Below are 20,935 nucleotides of genomic sequence, written 5' to 3' on the forward strand. Positions count from 1 at the left end.
TTTATTTGCACTAATAAAATATTCCCCGAGTTGGCAAGTGATGCTGATGTTCCGCCACCTCTTTAAAAGACTATCAGAAGGGCGGGACATTCTGAACCTAGCTAGTTTTGTCAGTTTCTCTACCAGAAAATAGGGGGTTAAACATTTCTAGCTACATGTAAAAAGCCATCTGATGACTTAAAACAAATATCTTCAACTGCAGTATTCAGTTATCCTTTGTCAGTAAGTCATATTGAGAGCAAAATCATAAAAAGATCACCATCACTCCATGAGCTGAGAAGCTTAAAACCGCAAACGTACTGAAAAGGAAAACTGATACTTTTTATTATCATCAATTTAGATGACTTAGATGGGAATCTATCCCAGATATTACAAAGGGATTCCACTGCTGTAGAGACTTCAAATACTAAAATTTACAGATTACATCTAATCTCATGATATAGGCAAAGAGCTGATAATGGGATCTCCTCCTAGGATTCTTACTCTTGAAAGGACACCACAAGCCTTTTCGCCCAACTTCTTGATGCTAACTTTCCAGAAGGAAAGTTAATAAACATGACATAGAAGCGATGCTGGTCACATTTACAAAAAGCACTTTACAACAGAGTGAGTGACTCGACTCCCCCGGCAGCCCCGCCGCCTCGGCGGTCGTGAGCCCCTCATACCCTCTCCTACCCCCACTGGCAGCCGGCCCAGTAGGCTGTCCCAGGCTCAGGGAGGAGGAAGCAGGGGGTGCAACGGTTCATCTGGGGGGAAGCAGGTCAGGGTTCCGGGCGAGGCCGGTGCGCGCCGCCCGCTGCCGGTCAGGGAAGCCGCAGTGGCCTCGATCCCTTCCCCGCGCTGCGCGGCTCCGGGTAACTAATGTTCCGAGGCGCCTGACTAAACCCTCCAAATCCAAGGAATGTCAGCGCTAACACTCGCGCCCTGGGCGGCAGACAAATGCGTCCCAGCGGAGCTGCCGCGAGCTCCGCGCCGCGGCTCCCCTCGGCGTCCGCCTGAGCGGCGGGGTGGCCGGGCGCCGACACAAGTTAGTTTTCCGGCCCGAGCAGCCCTGCCGCAGCCGGGAAAGAGGAACTGCTCCTTGTCCCCCGGACAGCGCCCGAGCGCTGCCAGAGCTGGGGCTTCCCCAGGTGCTGAGGGCGGGGGGCGGCCGGCGGGGCGGGGACGCCCCTCCGGCATCTCCGGCCAACCGCCCCTCCCTTGCCTGGGAACACGAGGGGGACCAGCGGTCCGGACGAGGCCTCGGCCGCGCATCGCACCCCAGCTCCCCGCCGCCGGAGTTGAGGGGGAGGCGCGCTCTCCGTAAGAGCCGGAGGCGGGGCGCCATCGCCCTCCTACTCCCCGGCGGGCGGGCCGGGGGAGCCCGGGGCTGCGAACACCCCCAAACGAGCGGTGGCGGCGGGAGGGGAGGCTGGACCGAGGGGCCTGGTCCATCGGACCAGCGGTGGCGACAGCGGCATCTCGCCTCCTTCAGGCCTGCACGCGCCACAGGCCGCAGCCTGGACCAACCCCGCATACACCGGCCGTGAGTGCTGTGGTCCCGGCTCCCAAGAGTGGGACGCCCGGCGGCCGCGGCCCCCGGGACCCGGCTCTTCCCCAGCTCCGCCCGCAGTCCCGGCATGGAGAGCGGCCGCCCGAGCCGCTACCGCCGCAGCGCGGGTGTCGGCGGCGGAGCCCGGGGCGGGGAAGAGCGGAGGAAGGGGCGGCGAGGGGGCGGGCCGGCGGCGGACAGGGGGTCGGGGTGCGCGGGGCTCGGCACCCCTTCGGCCCGCGCTGCTCCAGCACCACCTGCGGAGCTGCGGTGCCCACGCCGTGCCGCGACCCCGCCGCCCCCTGCTCCCTCCACACGCGGGCAAACAAAACAAGTTGCCGGTCGCTGCCGCCGGAGGGGGCCGGGCGGGTCACTCACCCTCATCCTGCTCAGCGGGCTTGGGTCGTCCGGCCGCGGGGTCAGGGAAGACCAGAGGACCACTAGCCCCAGGAAGCTTCCCACCACCAGCAAACTGCGTAAGATGAACCCAATCTTCAGCCTCATCTTCCTCCGGCGGCGAGAGACTCACAGCCCGGCGCAGCCGCCGCCACCGCTCTCCCCTCCCTCCTTCCCCCTCCTCCGGCTCTCCTCCTCCTCCTCCTCTTTCCCCCACCCCTACCGCTACCGCTGCCGCCCTCTCCGCTGCCTGCCCTTTCCAGCTCCAGATCCGGAACTCCCCTCGGCTATACCTTTCCCCGGGCTCTTTCCTTCGCCCCTCCCCGCGGCCCCCTCCCCTCCGGCGGCCACCGCAGAGCTCCGGCTGACCCGTGTGCCTCGCTCTTCCAGGCTGCCTTCCTGTCTACCTGCCCCCTTCCAGATCCGCAGTCCCCTGCTCTCCACGCGAGCCCCCTTCACAGTCCCCTGCTACCTTGCAAGTAACTTGCACTTTCCCCAGGTCTGGTCCTTAGCCTTTGCCCTACAGCTCAGCTCCTTAAAGCTTTCAGATCCCCAAACTTTTATTGTAATTATGGACCATAACTCCGTCCTTAACGCCTGTGCCCCCCGGGATCCCCTGGCCCACCGCCCCCTCCGTTGGACCTGGGGTCGCTCTTCTCTGCACCTCTCCCTTAGACCCACTTCCCTGAGCGCCCTGACGAGAGGCTTTCAGGAAGCCAACCAGGAAGTAGGACTACCGCTGCTGCTGCAGCAGCTCCACGTGGCTGATTTATAGCTGAAGGCTTTTTTTTTTTTTTTTCCTTTTTTATTGATTGTTCTTGCTTTTTCACACAGCTCCTTAAGGTGGTGAATTTGTAACCGAAAGGCCCAGGTGAGATGTGCAAATATCACTGAATTGGAGGAGCTCACTTGGAAAGCTGGTATTTCTTTCTCTTGAGCTAATGAAAAGAAAGGCTGTCGTCTTACGCCAAAAGCAATACCAACCTTGTTCACGGGCTGGTAAGTTTCAAATCCAAGGACCATGCATTTCAGCTCCACCCTCATTGCCTCCCTCAGACCTGGTTTTTGCCACTTGATCTCTGCTTTTCAAACGCCTTTTCTGCCTGTGTTACCTAAATTACACAGGAAAGGATATTGGCAAATGTTTGGCCAAATGCCCCACCCTGAGGAAATAATTTTTCTGCCCATATCTCCCAATAAAGATGTCTATACCTTTATATCAGAGTGTATGTGATTACATTATCAGTGTACTTATACCCTAAACTGCTAATTTAAATCGAACAAAACGTTTTAAGATTTTATCGTAAGTTTTGTTGTTTTTTTGATTGTTTGTTTGTTTGTTTGTTTTTTTGTTTGTTTTGGGGGAGATAGAGTCTCTCGCTCTGTTGCCCAGGCCGGAGTAGAGTGCAGTGGCACGATCTCGGCTCACTGCAACCTCCACCTCCTGGGTTCAAGCAATTCTCCTGCCTCAGCCTCCCGAGTAGCTGGGACTACAGGTGCACACCGCCATGCCCGGCTAATTTTTTTTTTTTTTGTATTTTAGTAGAGACGAGGTTTCACGGTGTTGCCCACGCTGGTCTCGAACTCCTGAGCTCAGGCAATCCACCTGTCTCGGCCTCCCAAAGTGCTGGGATTACAGGTGTGAGCCACTGCACCCAGGCTATCCTAAGTTTTCAGATGGTGAAAGCTGATTCTTTTTTCTCATACTGTCTCATATCTGCAAGTTTTTTGCTTTAAAACAAAACCCAGTTATTTCAGTCATCAAGATAGATAAAGAATTGTACCAAACTACCTTCATGTGCTTTTTGGCTTGGCTTACAATGGCTAGTATATCGGGGGGTTCTGTAGATGCCACAATTTCAGAATTTCCACACAATATCTGAAGTGATATCCTCATGAACAGCATGGTTCCAGAAATGCAGAATGGACTGTAGTTAGGTGTATTATTGGTTGGCTGAATGATTGTACATCGTATTGTGGAAAAGTCCACTATATAGAGTACCTGGTAGAGGGACTGTCAAGTTTAAAACACAAATCACTGCTTGACTTAGCATTTGTATCAGCCCCTTAGGTTAAAACCAGTTGTTTTGAGTAGAAGATGAGAGATTTCACCTAAGACCACTTTTTTGTGTGTGACAGATCTAGAGTGTGTAATTCATGAAGTATGAATCTGCTAGGTAATGTGATATAAAAAGCGAATGAACCATTTCTTGGTGATGATTCAGGTCAGCGCTGGGACCCAGGAATCTCCTGTTAATCAGTACCCTGGTGATTTTTGACCCAGGTAATCTGGGTACCACCTTTGGAGAAACACTGAAAGGAAGCAAGGTGGGGGGCTTGGGAAAAGTCTTATATAGATAACTTTGGAAAGCAGGAATAGGCTCATTTATGGACTCAACTTGAACTGTTCAGAAGTGAGGTGGACTCCTTTTCTTTTTTATTTAATTTTTGAGTCGGGGTCTTGCTCTATCACCCAGACTGGAGTGCAGTGGCACATCCATAGCTCACTGCAGTCTGGAACTCCTGGGCTCAAGTGATCTTCCCACCTCAACCTCCCAGTAGCTAGGACTACAGGTGTGAGTCATCATGCCCAGCTAATTTTTTTTTTTAATTTTTTGTAGACACAGGGTCTGTTGTCTGGTCCTGTTGTCAAGGCTCGTCTCAAACTCCCGGCCTCCAGCGATCCTCCCTTTTTGGCCTCCCAAGATGCTGGTATTACAAGCAGAGCCACCATGGCCCACCTGGACTCCTTTTTATAGGAGACAGTTCCCTAGGCAGAGACTGGGCTTGAAACAGGTAACTTACAAGGCATCTTGTGATCATAAGAGAATAATTCCATTTGAAATCAGCAGCTGAAGTCCACGTGAATAATTAAATCTTTCACTTGTGTTATTTTCACAGGGGAGACAGTTTTGTATTCTTAAGAAGGCAGGAAGCTTTATTTTTACTGTTATGACCATAGCTGGGCAAGTATGCAAATGGAAAGTGATACCTATCATCAAAGTATTGAGAATGGTTAGTCCTTTGAAGGTCCTAGCATTCTGAGAACATCCTGCCACCACTACCACCCCCTACCTTTAGTTTTACACATAGAGAACTTAAAATATGTGTGAAAGAGTATATAGTTATACAGTTGTATATTGATGAATAGGTATATAGTTGTAAAAGTTTATGTTTCTCTGAGTCCTAATAACTTTTAAAAGAAACTGCAAGTAAATTAACACAGGAACAGAAAACGAAATACTGCATGTTCTCACTTACAAGTGGGAGCTAAATGATGAGAACACATGGACACATAGAGGGGAACAACACACACTGGGGCCTATTGAAGGGTGGAGGTTGGGAGGAGGGAGAGGATCAGGAAAAATAACTAATGTGAGTACTAGGCTTAATACCTGGGTGATGAAATAATCTGTACAAACCCCCATAACACAAGTTTACCTATGTACCAAACCTGCACATGTACCCCTGAACTTAAAAGTTTAAAAAAAGTGCAATATACCTTAAAACATATGCCCATTGCAGTATTTGCTGGGAGGCAGCCTTTGTAGGGTTGACAGAACTTGTTTAGAAAATGAGGAGCTACATTCAAAGCTTAGGTCAAGATAAATCACATGCCACTCTGAACCTAGGGCTTTTATCTGCCAAATAGTGATTACAATACTCAACCTCACAATGTTCTCAAAAGGAATAATTGAGGTCAAGTACATATACAAATATAAAGTACAATTAGTGTAATGGAACAAGCCTCAGGTGTGTGTGGCTATAATTCTTGTTTTATGAATGCTGCAGTTCCTGGGATAATAGTCACTAAGGAAGAGGATAGAGACTACAACTGAATGAGATGGACATAGAGATGGCCAAGAGAAGCATCGTCCTCTGCCAAGTCATGGGGTCATGTGTGGTGGATGGTGACATGGTGCCCTCAGCTCAGAGTCCAGCTGGGGGCTCAGAAGCAAGGTAACTGAAGGGAGAGAATTATTTGAGCACCTAGTGAGTGTAAGATGCTTCACATTAATTATTTCACCTAACCTCTACACAACCTGATGTGGATATTACTGCTCTCAAGCTGGGATTCAAAGCAGGTTTTTCCAACCTCAGAATTCTTGCCAGACTGACTGGCCTTCTGGGTCTGGAAGATAAATGTTTTCAGGCAGTGTAATGTGCAAGAGGTCAGAGCCTAAAGCTTTGTTATTTTTTAATTTCTCCACCATGTCAGCTCGGTTACAGGGAAGCCCACCAGAAGGAATTGTACCCATTTTGGGGCTACACTACCCCAATGCTATGCTGCAGCCAAGCTGAACTTCTAAGTTTCTAAATGTAACTCACTTACCTTCAGGCCTTTGTACAGGGAGTTCTTTTTGCCTGAAATACCTTCTGACGTCTTAACATTACGCTTAGATGTCAGTTACAAAAAGCTTTTTCTAGACTCTCTCATATTTCCCACTCCACACCCCTATATCTCTTCCCACCAATGTACTAGGGTAGGTATCCTGCTAGGTGCTTCCACTGCACCCTCTACTTCTTCCCTATTGATTACCACTATATTGTAATGGCTTAATTTCTTTTTCCTACACCCAGATAAAAATGTACATGAAGGTGGAGCCTTGTCTATCTAGTTCGTTATTGTTATTCGTGTCTGGTATGTGGAAAGGGCTCAGTGAGTATTTCTTGATGGAATGTTGAATGAATAATGGGATTGAAAATATAAAAGGCAGATGAAACTTAGAAGAGGGACCAAGTTTACTTCAATTGCTACTCCTCCCCACTGGGAGGTTTATCTTCCAAGGATAAAACTTTGGAGGTTTTATTAAATTAGAAAAGTGATTATTTTATACATGTTTATCGTCATCAACTGATAGGCTGTTGTTTCCCCCTTACTCAGCATCCTACTGAGGCTACTCAGAACCAAGAAGAAAGGGTAGTTTTAATTTAAGTTCATATTTTTGTATGTACAGAGATTTAAAAAATAACAGCTGCATTAAAATGGGAACATGTACCCGTAGGGAATTATTTGCAAACAAATTTAAATATTAATTATGTCTGGTTGCCAAGAACTCAGGTTAAATTAGTGTCAATGACCTCTAAATTACTAAATATCCTATCACCATTCTATAAGCCATTTAATCACTTCTTTTCAAAGAAGAAGAGCACCATTGGTAGTATCTTTAAAGGAAGATACATTTTATTGTTTAGAAAATAATTACTATTTAGATATCAAGGAGAACATAGTGTTTGTTAAAAATTTTTTAATTTTGTGTACTGTTCATTAGTTACCTCTTACTGCTTAACAAATTACTCCAGTTTAGCACTTACAAACAACAAACATTTATTTCACACAGTTTCCGAAGTCAGGAATCTAAGAGTGGCTTAACAAGGTGGTCTGGCTCAGGGTCTCTCATGAGGTTCTTGCCAGACTGTCATCCGGGACTACCATCATAACCATCTGGGCCTGGAGAATTTGCTGTCAAGTTCATCCACATGGCCAGCAAGCAGGCCTCAGTTCCTCACTGGCAGGCGGTGGGAGGCTTCAGTTCCTTGTCACCTAGGCTTCTCCATAGGCTACTCATGGCAAGGCAAGCTGACTTACCCCCTTCATGAAAGATCTGAGGGAGAGAGAGCCCAAGAAAGAATCCACAGTCTTGTATAAGAAATACTCTGTATACTGCGTTCATCTGTAAAATGAAGGTGTTGGACCAAATGATCTTTAACATTCTTTCCAATACTGAAATTCTGAGATTTTCCTATGATGTTGATGTGTGATTGAGACTTAAATTTGTGCTTTCATGTGGAATACTATGAAGTAAAATCCTGCTTTTGTACTTTTTTTCTGACATGGGGTACTATTTCTATCATAAGCTTGAGATGGATAATTCCTGAGTTGTGCTCATCTGGAATAAAGGACTGTTGTCAAGGGCTTCCATTTGACGAGGTTAAGAGTCTCCTACAGTGTTTTGAAAGCAAAACTACTTATTTAAAAGCCCTCGGATTTCACATCATAGAACACTACCTCTTCATAATTTGGTACTGTTTTTGGACTCCCATAATTCAGAAGTGCTCTTCTGATCTAACTATTTAAGAGGTGATTGAAACGGACTTTGTCTCTTACCACTCTTGTTTAAAACCTCTTCAACAACTTCCCATTGCTCTTAGATTTAAGCCCAGACTCCTCCATTTATTACAAAGCCTTTGTGAGCTTGACTCTGCTTACCTCTGCAGCCCCATGGCTGGTCAGTTATCCCCTCTTTTGCAACTTAAACTGTAGCCATGTTGATTTTCTCTCCATTTCTGAAATAGGCCAACTTCACTCTCACTTTTAGACCTTTGTGTGTGTTATTCTCTTGCTTAGAACGCTCTCCTCTGTAGTTCTTACACCAACCCCTCTCCCATGAACTCCCTGATAATCCTTCAGATTTCAATTTATACATCAGTTCTTTCAGAAACCTCTAATTGTCTTCAGCCTCTCACCCCACTGCTAGGTTAGAAGACCCTGCTTCATGCTTTCAAAGCACCCTGTTAAGTTCTCCCTCAGAGCATATAGAACTCTATAATTGTTTATTCAGTTGTCACCTTCATTAGACCAAGTTTCTTTCTTTTTTTTTTTTTTTTTTTTGAGATGGAGTCTTGCTCTGTTGCCAGGCTGGAGTGCAATGGTGCCATCTCAGCTCACTGCAACCTCTACCTCCCAGGTTCAAGCAGTTCTCCTACCTCAGCCTCCTGAGTACCTGGGACTACAGGCGTGAGCCACCACGCCCAGCTGATTTTTGTATTTTTGGTAGAGATGGGGTTTCACCATGTTGGCCAGGATGGTCTCAATCTCTTGACCTCATGATCCGCCTGCCTCGGTCTCCCAAAGTCCTGGGATTACAGGTGTGAGCCACCGTGCCCAGCCTAGACCAAGTTCCTTAAGGGCAAGGACCATATTCAAATTTGGCATTGTGTCTCTAGATGTTGACCATGCTTGGCAAAGAAGAGATGCTCAGTATTAAGAGACTGAACGAGTGAAAATATATTTCCTGTGTTCACTGTTAAGCGTGGGGAAAAAGGAGTTGCATAAGCAAAAATATGAATTTAAAAGCCCTCAGATTTCACAGTGTGGAACACCACCTCTTCATAATTTGGTACTCTTTTTGGACTTCTGTAATTCAGCAGTCTTCTTCTGATTTAAGAAGCATTCTTTAATAGCTCTTGAAAGCTGATATCTAAATGATTTGCAGAAGCATTTTATAGGTAGATGGTTTTGCCTTTATTTTGGGTGTTGGGAAAGAAGGGTACAGTATTCTACATTTTACCTGACCAAAATGAGTACTGTAATTCCTAGATAATAAACTGATAGCTATTTGAAACTGCCTGTCGACTTACTGAAGGGAAAATGCATTGCCCAGAACCTCACATCTTTTATGTGGGAACCCAGTACCTACAAGACAAACTGGCCTCTCTCTGTTACTATTGAGAATCTCTTAGAGCATAACTTGTAAATAATGGGTGGAATGGAAAGGAACTCTGTCAGTGAAAGGGCTACAGAACTTGCCCTGCTGTATGCAAATTAAGAGATTTGGCTAGACTCAAATTTCTAATTTCCTTTCAAATGCTCAAATTTCTTAAAATTAAGGTATGAAATGCACTGAAGAAAGACTCAGGTTCTCAGCAGTGTGGTTAGTTAAATGACCTGAAGTCTTCAAAACTGGTATTTGTCAAGGTATTACTGTAAGTCCTCTTACAGTTTGTGCACATAAACCTCCGCATCAGCAAGCAGACTAGTTTCAGACAGTTATCAATTTGTTATCACATCCTTCCAGAGATCCTGCTTATCTAACTATGCCTAGAACCTGACATTCTTTATTGTGGGAACCTGTAAGACAAACTAGCCTCTCTCTTGTTAATACTGGTTATCTCTTAGAGCATAACTTTGACACAACAGGAATGAAATAGAAAGAATCTATGTCAGTGAAAAGGACAGATAACCCATGCTGCCATATGTAAAATGAGAGGTTTGGCTAAACTACATTGGGCATAGCTGGATAAGCAGAATCCCTGGAGATGTGTGAAGATGTGTGGACAGGAAAAAAAGTCAAGGAGAAGGGGACATTCCTGTGCTTGACCATCTTCTGTTTTTTGATTAATTTTTATAAAATTGAAAATTAGTAATGGACTATGCCTACAAGCCTTTTTAGGCATTTGAGACAAGATAAACAGTTACACACAAATAAAGAAACTGAGGTTCAGACTACAGAGAGATTATGATGCGAGAGGTTTTCCCAAATGTTCCAGGAATTAAGAGGCTGGACAGGGACTACAGATCTGTTAATTTCAAAACTTTTACTTCCCAACTATGACATCTTGCTAGTGTCCAGAAATTTCACCCTTTCTTTAGTTTGTAACAACTGAACAATGACAAGTACATTTTCTCTTTTATTTGAACGTGTGACTCTGTATTAAAAACCTATTTGGAGAGCCACAACAGAGAGTTGTGAGCTAAGAGTGCTGATCTTCGGGGGAGCTCAAAATACTGCCATTTAGGTAAATGTACCTTTTGGCATACTGCAAAGAGCTATGAAATTTGAATTTTAATTACATTTCTTTTTGGAGAGTGATCTTTGAGGACTTGGTTTTATGGGATAACTTCTTTTTTCGAACCATATAAAATGATTTTTAACAAATGGAATTCTTTTCTATAATCTTGTGTATTTTTAGATATTTCTATTCAACACTTTTTGAGCATGTGTCATGTGCTAGTCATTGTTCTAGATGCTGGAGATATAGCAATAAAGTAAAAGCCAAAATCCTTGTCCCCATAGAGTCAGACAATAAGCCAAATATGTATATTGTTACATATCGTTATTGAATAAACTGCTATATCACCATGTGCCAAGCCTTGTTCTAAGAGTATACAAAGGTTAACTCATTCATTTAGATAGCATGTTAGAAGATAAATGCAATGGAGAGAAATAAGTCAGGGAAATGGAATGTGGAATGCTGGAGAGGGGTGAGGGGAGGTTTCCATTTTACATAGTCTGAGAAGATAATATTTGAACGAGACCTGGAGATGAGGGCACAGCCAAATATGTACCTGAAGGGAGATGGCTCCAAGCACAAGGAGCAGCAAATGTGAGGCCCTTAAGCAAGAATGTTCCTGCTTGTTTGAGGAAAAGCAAGGACATAAGGACAACTGTAGCTGAGAAAGCGAAGGGAGAGCATTAGATCATAGTAAAGACAGTGGCACTTATTTAGAGTGACAGGGGAAGACATCAGAGACTTTGGTGCAGAGGTGGCATCATCTAACTTACATCTAAATAGGATCACAGCCTCTGGCTTCTGGGTTTGGTTTAGAAAAGAAAAAGACAAAAGCAAGGACCAGTTAGGAGGCTATTGTGGTAGCATAGAGTAGGTTTGTAACAGTAGAGGTGGGTAGACTACTTGTCAGAATGGGGATGCATGCTGATTATTCTTCAGCTATTATAGTTCCAACTAATTAGGCTTGCTGTTTTGGTTCTCTATAAGTAGTTAAATTAATAACCTAAAAAAATAAAGCAAAAGCAAACTCAGAATGCTCCGGCATCACACATTGTTTAAATAAACTATGCAAGCAATTACTTGGCATTTTCTTAAACATCTTTGTTTAGATTTTCATGTATCAAATAATATTTTTATATATATATATGTGTATATATATATGTGTGTGTGTATATATATGTATATATATATATTTTGGGATGAAGTTTCGCCCTTGTCACCCAGGCTGGAGTACAATGGCGCGATCTCAGCTCACTGCAACTTCTGCCTCCCAGGTTCAAGCGATTCTCCTGCCTCAGCCTCCCAAGTAGTTGGGTCACAGGCATGCACCACCACAGCTAGCTAATTTTGTATTTTTAGTAGAGACTGGGTTTCACCACGTTGGCCAGGCTGGTCTCAAACTCCTGACCTCGTGATCCACCTGCCTCGGCCTCCCAAAGTGCTGGGATTATAGGCGTGAGCCATTGCGCCCAGCCTTAAAAATATTTTAAAAATATTTTACCTGGCATTTTTGGTTGTTTTTGTCAGATCAGTTGTCCTGGCCCCTAAACTACCACTGTTGCATAGGAGATTTAATTTCTAAATACAGGTTGTTGCATTTGAAAATATAGGCTTTTTACCTGGGGGTTAAAAGATGATTAAGTAGGCTGGATGTGGCGGCTCACACCTGTAATCCCAACACTTTGGGAGGCCGAGGCAGGCAGATCACAAGGTCAGGAGTTCAAGACTAGCCTGGCCAACGTGGTGAAACCCATCTCTACTAAGAATACAAAAATAAGCCAGGGGCGGTGGTGCACGCCTGTAATCCCAGCTACTTGGGAGGCTGAAGCAGGAGAATTGCTTGAATCCAGGAGGTGGAGGTTGCAGTGAGCCGAGATCGCGCCACTGCACTCCGGCCTGGGTGGCCAAGTGAGACTCTGTCTCAGAAAAAAAAAAAAAAAAAATGAAATGCATCCATTCGTAACAAGAAAATAAAGAATGCTAAGGTCAAAGACTGATAAGGCAGGTAAGCTGAGCACTGAAGCTGGCTCCTACCTTAAGGCCTTTGGCCAGAACTGAGGAACCTGAGTATCATATATATTCTCAGTTTGTGAGTTTGGGAACAAAAAACAAATTGAGAGCCCTCCCCAAAATGGAAAACCAGATAGGTCTGCCAAAACCAGGATTCTCAAAGGGCTGTACCCCAAGGTGAGAGAGAACTAAAATTAACTCATTCCCTCACCTTTTGAACAGAAACCTCCCTCTACATGTATTCACACCATCATCTAAGAAATTCATAATCATAAATTGGCCCTCATGAGGAATTCACACTATCTGGATAGCTAGAAAAACTTTAAATCAATGATTTTTTTGGGGAGGGATCGTTGTTTCTTTTTCTATTATTTTATTTTATTTTATTAATTAATTTATTTATTTATTTATTTATTTATTTGAGAGGTTCTCACTCTGTTACCCAGGCTGGAGTGCAATGGTGCAATTACAGCTCACTGCAGTCTAGACCTCCCTGTCTCAAGTAACCCTCCCGCCTCAGCCTCCCAAGTAGCTGGGACTGCAGGCACACACCACCACACCTGGCTAATTTTTGTGTTTTTTGTAGATACGAGGTTTTGCCATGTTGCCCAAACTGGTCTTGAACTCATGAGCTCAGGTGTTCCCCTGCCTCAGCCTCCCAAAGTGTTGGGATTACAGGCGTGAGCCACTGTACCCAGCCTATTCTTTTATTTTTAATTTTCGATTTACACAGGTACATAGTATATATATACACCACATATATATACCACATATATATACACCATATATACATAGAGAGAGAGAGCATACATGAGATATTTTGATACTCGAGTACGATGTTGTAATAATCACATCAGGGTAAATGGGGTATCCATTACCTCAAGCATTTATCATTTCTTTGTGTTATAAACATTTCAATTATACTCTTATTTATTTTAAAATGTACAATAAGTTTAAAGTGGTTTCAGGCCAATAATGGCACAGGCATCTGAAAAGCAAATAGAAATCCTTTTTGCAAGAACCCCTTCACCTCATGCTTTGAAAAATGTTTTGTTCATGTGGTCTCTAAAACAGTGAGTTACTCACAGTTGACAATCACTGAACACTCAAGACGCCATAAGGGAGAGCCAGCAAAAACCACAAACTGCAAAATATGATGCATAAAAAATTAGCAGGTGCAGTTTTCAGATATAGAACGTAAAATAAGTATGTTTAATACATTTCAAGAAGTGAAAAAAGAGGCCTGAAAATATGAGTAAAATTGAGAAAAGAACTAATTTCCAGAAATAAAAAATATAATTAAAAATTTTTTTTAGTTTCTGAATGGGTTAAATTGCATATTGGAATTATTATTGAAATTATCTCATCTCTTGGTTTCTGGACTCCAGGTTCTTTCTCTTTCTATCTATTCTTTCTATCTCTTTCTCTAATTCTACTATCTCTAGAAACAAGGCGTCATTTAGAATTTAGTCCGTTCCAGTTCTTTTTCTTTTCCTCAGTTTTTAATCTCTTCCTGGACTAACCCATTCACAAGGCTTCGACTTATGTTAATAATCCCCACACCTAAACTTTTTTGGCACAGGTTGTTTTCTGAGCATTAGACCTGCAGGACATTTCTCAATGGATGTTCCATTAGCACTTCAAAGTCGGCATTTCCAGAATGGAATTTATGTATTTCCCCACCGAGTCACCTGGTCTTTGTAGGCTTCTGATTTAGCCATTGACACTTGAACAAGACATTTCTGAGACATCTTCCATAGCTTCCTCCACTTTTTCCTCCCAGATTTAGTTGTTATCAAGTCAAGACCATTCTATCATTGGTATTTACTTTTGCATCTCTTCTCACTGCTGTGATTCAGGGTCCCTTGCCGTGTCCTTTATCATTTCCCCACCTTCTAGGATCCTGTTTCTTAAAACCATAACTTCTAGCACTACCAGAGTTACTTTTCTAAAATATAAGTTCAATCATGTCACTCTTGGAGCAAAAGCCTTTAGTGGTTCACCCATAGATGTAGTCATTCATTGCATCCTGGGAAGTATCCTCTCAAAGCACTATAAAGTACAGCGTCAGTGCCCTGATTGGAGAACATCAAGAAGCTTATAGCTTTTCATGGACTTTTTGATGCAGAATGTTAGAAAACTAGATAGATGGCAGAGAAAGAGAACATTCTGTAGGATCACATTAGATAAATCTTTCATAAAAAATTGTCTTAGGTGATGTACATGGCAACCTACTCTCCTACCTTGGATTTCAGAAGTGGTAGTAAGTGAAATCAAGTATATTCACTCAATGAGGAGACCACTAGATAGACGTCTTCATCTGAGATTAAAAGAAAAAAAAAAATCAAAATCAGGCCCATAAAAAAAGTACTGCAAAACAAGGGAACGGAGGTTTGGAAGATTTTAAGACTTACAAGAAGAACATAAATGAATAATTGCTGTGATGACTCCGAAATTTCAGGGGCTTAATGCAATAAAAATTCATCACAGCACAGCCCATTTCTCTCTGTGGGTTTGCTGAGGGGTGCGAAGGGACTCTCTCCATTTGGTAGATCAGCTATCTCCTGGGATGTCAAAGTTCTCCACTGATGCTTTTCTGCTACCTGGCAGTGGAAGGTGAAAAAGAGCACATGCAGGATCACTAGGAAGTGGTGGTGGTGGTGGTGGTGGTGGTGGTGTTGTTGTTGTTATTTTGAGGCAGAGTTTCTCTCTGTCGCCCAGGCTGAGTGCAATGGCGCAATCTTGGCTCAACCTCCGCCTCCCGGGTTCAAGCAATTCTCCTGCCTCAGTCTCCCAAGTAGCTGGAACTACAGGCGCACACCGCCATGACTGGCTAATTTTTTGTATTTTAGTAGAGACTGGGTTTCACCATATTGCCCAGGCTGGTTTTGAACTCCAGGACTCAGCCAATCCACCCCCTCGGCCTCCCAAAGTGCTGGGAATTACAGGCGTGAGCCCCCATGCCTAGCCTGGGAGATGTTTTAAAGAGTCAGGCCTAGAGGCAGGAAATGTCCCTCTGCCCAAGTTTTATGCACCAGCACTCAGCCACATGCCTATTGGTAGATGAATCATTAAACAGTGTATCTGTTCCTTTATGTTTTAAAAAATATTTAGTAAAGGAAACAATAGACCATTAAGTGGAGAAGAAAACATGATACAAAGCTAAACACACTCTGGTTCTAACTCTGTTAATAAAAGAAATCTACATATTTTCATTTTTCAAACAACTGTTAAAAAATAACCGATTAACATTTTGATCTATATCTGAACAGTAGGATTGCTGGGAATATTCTTAATGTTTTTCTGTACCTACATTATTGACAGTGAAATTATTACTTTTCAAAATGAGCATTACCAAAAAAATTTTTAAAGACAATGGTGTGTTTTTAAAAATATTTCTGTATTCCCTAAAATTACCCATTAGAGGACCTTGTCCACCTGGTAGATGCTTAATAAGTATTCACTGATTGAATCATTGTACCATTGAATGGAATAATTAAGTGTAAATAGCCTAAGAACAAAGTGTTAGGAAAGTTATTTCCCTAGTGACACCAAATAAAATGTGATAACTGATGAACCAAATTACCATACTTTCTTCTCTATATAATTACCTTGATTTCAGTTTTATAACACTTATACCGTAAGTGTGGCATTAATACTAGTGAGTTACCTGTGATTCCTGAACTTTATTCATATTGGTACTATGTATACTATTTTCAGTCCTACCTAAACTAGCAATATCCTATTGCTTTCATATTTTTCATTCAAATTTCTTACTTTTTATAAACCTAAATTTAGCATTGTATTAAACAGCAATACCAGTAAAATCACAGCAGTGTATTTTTTCTACACAGATTAAAATATAAATGTGTAATTATCAAAATTTTAAATGTTTGTGGAGGTGGAGTCTCGCTGTGTCACCCAGGCTGGAGTGCAGTGGTGTGATCTTGGCTCACTGCAACCTCCGCCTCCTGAGTTGAAGCAATACTCCTGCCTTAGCCTCCCAAGTAGCTGGGATTATATGCACCCACCACCTCACCCAGCTAATTTTTGTATTTTTAGTAGAGACGGGGTTTCATCATGTTGGTCAGGCTGGTCTTGAACTCCTGACCTCCCCAGTGATCAACCTGCCTCAGCCTCCCAAAGTGCTGGGATTACAGGTGTGAGCCGCCACACCCAACCTACTTAATCATCTTTTTACCCCCAGGTTTACCACATTTTAGGATTTATAACTGACTTACATTGTACTTCCCTATTTAATGTTTTAGGTTCAAGCTTCTGTGTGTTTGGGGACCATGAACATCATATGTTTTGCCCAGCTGGCATCTAGTTTTTATGATTTATGATCTAGTTTCATCATTTATGTTTGTATATGTATGTATATATAGGTACCAAAAAGTAAACGCTTTAACAGGTGCTGTATGGGCTGATTTTTTCTTAAGCATGCCAGTGTTTTAGGATTTTTTGGCTTTTTTTGTTTTTAACAATGAATACTCTGTCTCTCTCCCACCACCCCATTTTTAGTGGAAGTTCACTGATCTGACATAAAATGTTCCTATGGCAAAACTTAGTAAGTTGGTTAATTAGGGAACATTTTAAAAGTAGATCGCTTTGATGTGTACCTTGCTCAGGTGAGTAAAATAGAAAGGTAACTACCATTTCTTGAGATCATAATCCTCTTCTCAGAGAAGATAAGCAACCAAAATTAAAAAAGGTTAATCATTAATTTTACACTTTGAATGAAGGGTTTTTTGTTTGTTTGTTTGTTTTAGATGATAAAGAATAGGCTTTAGGTTTTGAGACACTTAAAAAGTACAAAGGAACTTGTAGAATTGATTGGGGGAAATCCTTACAATAGAGACCTGTTTGGGATTTATGGGATGTCTGAAAATATGGATGTTGTTTCTAGGTTATTTCTGACTTTGTGGTTATTATGATTAAGTGTCTCATTTTCTTAACGCTAAGTATTAAGAAATGGTTGGGAGCAAGGCAAGACTCGGTGAAGTCAGTAATCTAATAATTGCAATTCATACCCAAGTAGTTATTAAACCAAATGAATTAATAAGTTACACTAGGTAGGTTAAGGTGGAAAACCTGTATAATTTTATTTTTCCTGTGTTTTTAAAACAAATTAAAACCTTCAGCACAAACCGCACCTGCAAAGTCCATGCAGGATCTTATAAAACAACAACTGATAAACTAACATTAGCATTCTTGTGGAGTACAGACTTGGAATAAGCCCTTCCCTGTGTACTGATGGCTATGAACACATGGGCTGAGCTATTTATTATTATTACGAATGAGCTGTGACTGACTCTCTGTTGTACCTAGTCATTCCATCATGTGATTCAATTTATGGGTGTATTTGAATTATTGAACAAGAAAATGAATAATTAGAAAGGATACCTAAGAAAAAATATCCATCTTCTGTATTGTCCTATTAGTGAGGAACTATGAATTGATTTTTCCCCTTTTATGAAAAAGAAATATTCGCACATCTACAAGATAAAGAGAAAGAACAAGAAAATAGAGGAATGGGACACTCTGGCTTTAGGCCTATAATAAATGTTCAGTTCGCTCCACATCGCACATGCTGGAGCCCCGACCTCTACCTTACCGAGCTGCAGTGATCACATGTCCTGGCATGCCATTCTCCCTCTCCAACAGTGTCTTCACATATTATCTAAAGAGCTGGTTTCATATGTGTCTTACCCTACACAGCCTCGTCTTTTGTGACATTGGATATAAGTTACAAATAAAAGATCGTGAATTTAGCCTGTTTTGACTGAGCTCGTTAAACTTTAAATGGGAATCATTGAGACCTACAAATGTACATTTCCATTGTTTTGACGCCAAGGTGTAATGGCTAGAGTTCATAAATAAAATTATATAAATGATTCTGTCTTGCATAAACTGCCAGGGAGACAACAGATGATGTGCCCCTCGGCCCCCTTCGGTGAATAGGCTGGAGGAATCACCAGGTTGATGCATCCGAGCGAAGCAAAGAGGCAGACCCAGCCAACTACGCTGCAAGCAGTTCCAACTGCACAGCCAAGGACAGGCTCCATGGAAAAGGCTGTTGTTCAATTGTTGGCCTTTTTAGCCCCATTGTGTGGACAGCAGTTTTTCTCTAGGGTACCAAAGTGTCCCTCTTCGATTTACAATAGTGTTTGTATTTCTTAGCTTCACAAACTATGATATGAATGAGCAAACTAAATTATGCTATTTAACTTGTTTTGTAGGGGAAGAAAGGGACTAGAGTCAAAACAGATAGCCACACCATAGTAGTAATAGGATTTAAACCCATTTCTGCAGACTCTCAGTCTAGAGTTCCCTTTACTCTACTGAGCTTCCTATTTCAAGTTGAAGACGTGGTTAGTTTGTTGGATTTCGTTAACTATAAATTGAACATGAGCGCTAGAGATGTGATGGTAGACAAGATAGAAGAATTCTCCGCTTTCCACAAAGTTTATAGGTCCACAGAGAAGGCAGACATTAATTTATATGATGAATGCTATGATAAGAGATATTTATGATCCAGCACTGGATGCTGGAGGCACCTAGTGATGTCTAATCTACTCTAGTGGATCCAGAAAGGCTTCCTGGAACAAGAGCCATTCAAGAGGACACTGGCAGATGCATAGATATTACCCAGGCAAGGGGGTGGAGTGGAAAGGAGAATGTCCAAAATGCCAGAGATGAGTTACAGTGATAGGAAGAAACCCGGATGGCTGGAGTGAATATTCCAGAGTAGGCAATAGCTAAACCCAGGGTTTTCGAGGCAATCCTAAAGACAATGGGCAAGGGAGGAAAACAGACTATCAAGTGACTGTGTGGAGAGCTACAGAGAGCACCAGGATTAGCTTAACACACCAGAATATACAGAGTTCAGTTTAGAGTCCCTTGCCTCATCTTATCTGATACTGTTAAGAATGCACATATATCTGTTTTCCTAAAAGTAGACTGGGGAAAGAGAAGCCAGTGCTCTCTTACTGGATGCTATTCTTCAATTTATTTAATGTATGTTTACTGAATATCTGGTATATTCAAGGGCATGTACACATTGTGCTAAGCACTATTGAACATTCAATATATAAGTTAATATTTATTGAGTGCTCGCCCATTACACGCTTAGAGTTGTGGTGATCATAAATGAGGTTATAGGCCTCTTTATAGTAATCTCATCGGAAGTAGGACACAGCAAAATAAGCAACTAGGCCTGTCTACAAACAGGTATTATGCACACTGCTTAATGTTTTAATAAACAACCAAGTTGATCTCAGGGTTATATCCAACAATAAGAGATTTTTTGGTTGTTAATGTTATTTTTAAAAGACTTAGAACTAATTTCAGTTTTATAGTACAGATACCAAATAAATTTTTGCTCAAAAATATAAGTGCATATTATGTGCCAGGCATTGTACCAGTGATACAAATTGAGGACATTGTTCCTTGCCTCTGAGAAGCTTGCAAACAAGTGGGAACTATAACAATAAATATATTATGGTAGGATGTGCTATAAAAATGTTAGAAGATGTTAAAGTAATGTGGGCAACTTTGTAAACCTGTTGAATTTATTCCATTCCATCATACTGCAAAAAATGAGAATAATGCATTTCCTGCCTTTTTTTCTTTTTTTTTTTTTTTTTTTTTTTTGAGACAGAGTTCTGCTCTTGTTGCCCAGGCTGGAGTGCAATGGTGCAATCTTGGCTCACTGCACCCTCTGCTTCCTGGGTTCAAGCGATTCTCCTGCCTCAGCCTCCCGAGTCACTGGGATTAAAGGCGCCGGCCACCATGCCCAGCTAATTTTTATTTTTAGTAGAGACGGGGTTTCGCCATGTTGGCTAGCCTGGTCTCGAACTCCTGACCTCAGGTGATCCACCTGCCTCAGCCTCCCAAAGTGCTGGGATTTCAGGCATGAGCCACCATGCCCAGCCCATTTCCTGCATTTTTATTGACACAATTTTAAATAAAATGGTTGAAATCCAGCACATTTCTGTTTTCTTCTGAAATGTTCTAAATAGAACATTTATTTGTCTAATAAATTTATAAGAGTCATGAACCATTTCTTCTTTGCATAATTAGTCTTTTGGTAATCAGAAAAGGAAACAAACTGCATTCCAAAAATAAAACTGTTTTAATCAAAAGGAGACATTTTCAGTGTGATTAGGCAGTTTTCTGTCAGCACAGGTTAAAGAAAATCAACCAATAGACTAGATCCCAAAAAACTTTCTAAGAATGTCATTGCTTTTTAAATAAAACAGACTTCATTCATAGTATTAAAAGCATTTGTATAGCTTGCTTCGTAAATGCTGTACACAATTTTTCATATCTCAGCATGGAAAGGTTTCTGCTTTTATTTGAAATATGCAAATGTGTCATAACTGTTACCATTCGCATAAGATGTTATTGATACATGTATTCAGTAAGTAGTGAATGACTAGTTGTATCAGACTGTGAGGTTACAGAATCCTGCCCTTAGGG

The 20,935-nt window shown here is 42.3% G+C and overlaps 2 protein-coding genes and 1 long non-coding RNA gene across 5 annotated transcripts in view; 1 reads left to right on the forward strand and 2 right to left on the reverse strand.

Moving 5' to 3' along the window:
- LOC112424025 (uncharacterized) overlaps positions 1-1,733 on the reverse strand; it is a 21,800-nt gene extending 20,067 nt beyond the window's left edge. The window contains exon 1 of the mRNA XM_071092822.1: positions 484-1,733. Within this exon, the coding sequence (XP_070948923.1) occupies positions 911-1,621 (711 nt within the window). The 5' untranslated portion in view covers positions 1,622-1,733 and the 3' untranslated portion in view covers positions 484-910. The remainder of the gene's footprint in view (positions 1-483) is intronic.
- Positions 1-2,108, reverse strand: part of LOC105466671 (polypeptide N-acetylgalactosaminyltransferase 7) — a 152,836-nt gene extending 150,728 nt beyond the window's left edge. For both annotated transcript variants that reach the window (XM_011715751.3, XM_011715750.3), the window contains exon 1: positions 1,910-2,108. In XM_011715751.3, coding sequence (XP_011714053.1) covers positions 1,910-2,035 — 126 coding nt within the window. In that variant the 5' untranslated portion in view covers positions 2,036-2,108. The remainder of the gene's footprint in view (positions 1-1,909) is intronic.
- On the forward strand, positions 995-18,365 carry LOC112424024 (uncharacterized). 2 transcript variants are annotated; one of them, XR_003014664.2, is made up of 6 exons: positions 995-1,130; positions 2,771-2,926; positions 4,067-4,211; positions 4,549-4,723; positions 4,829-4,942; positions 5,720-18,365. It is a non-coding gene; the product is annotated as an uncharacterized lncRNA (long non-coding RNA). The 2 variants fall into 2 exon arrangements; XR_003014663.2 differs by lacking the exon at positions 995-1,130 and adding an exon at positions 1,420-1,525.
- The last annotated feature ends 2,570 nt before the right edge of the window (positions 18,366-20,935 follow it).

This window comes from Macaca nemestrina, chromosome 3, assembly GCF_043159975.1.
Source record: "Macaca nemestrina isolate mMacNem1 chromosome 3, mMacNem.hap1, whole genome shotgun sequence".
NCBI lineage: Eukaryota > Metazoa > Chordata > Mammalia > Primates > Cercopithecidae > Macaca > Macaca nemestrina.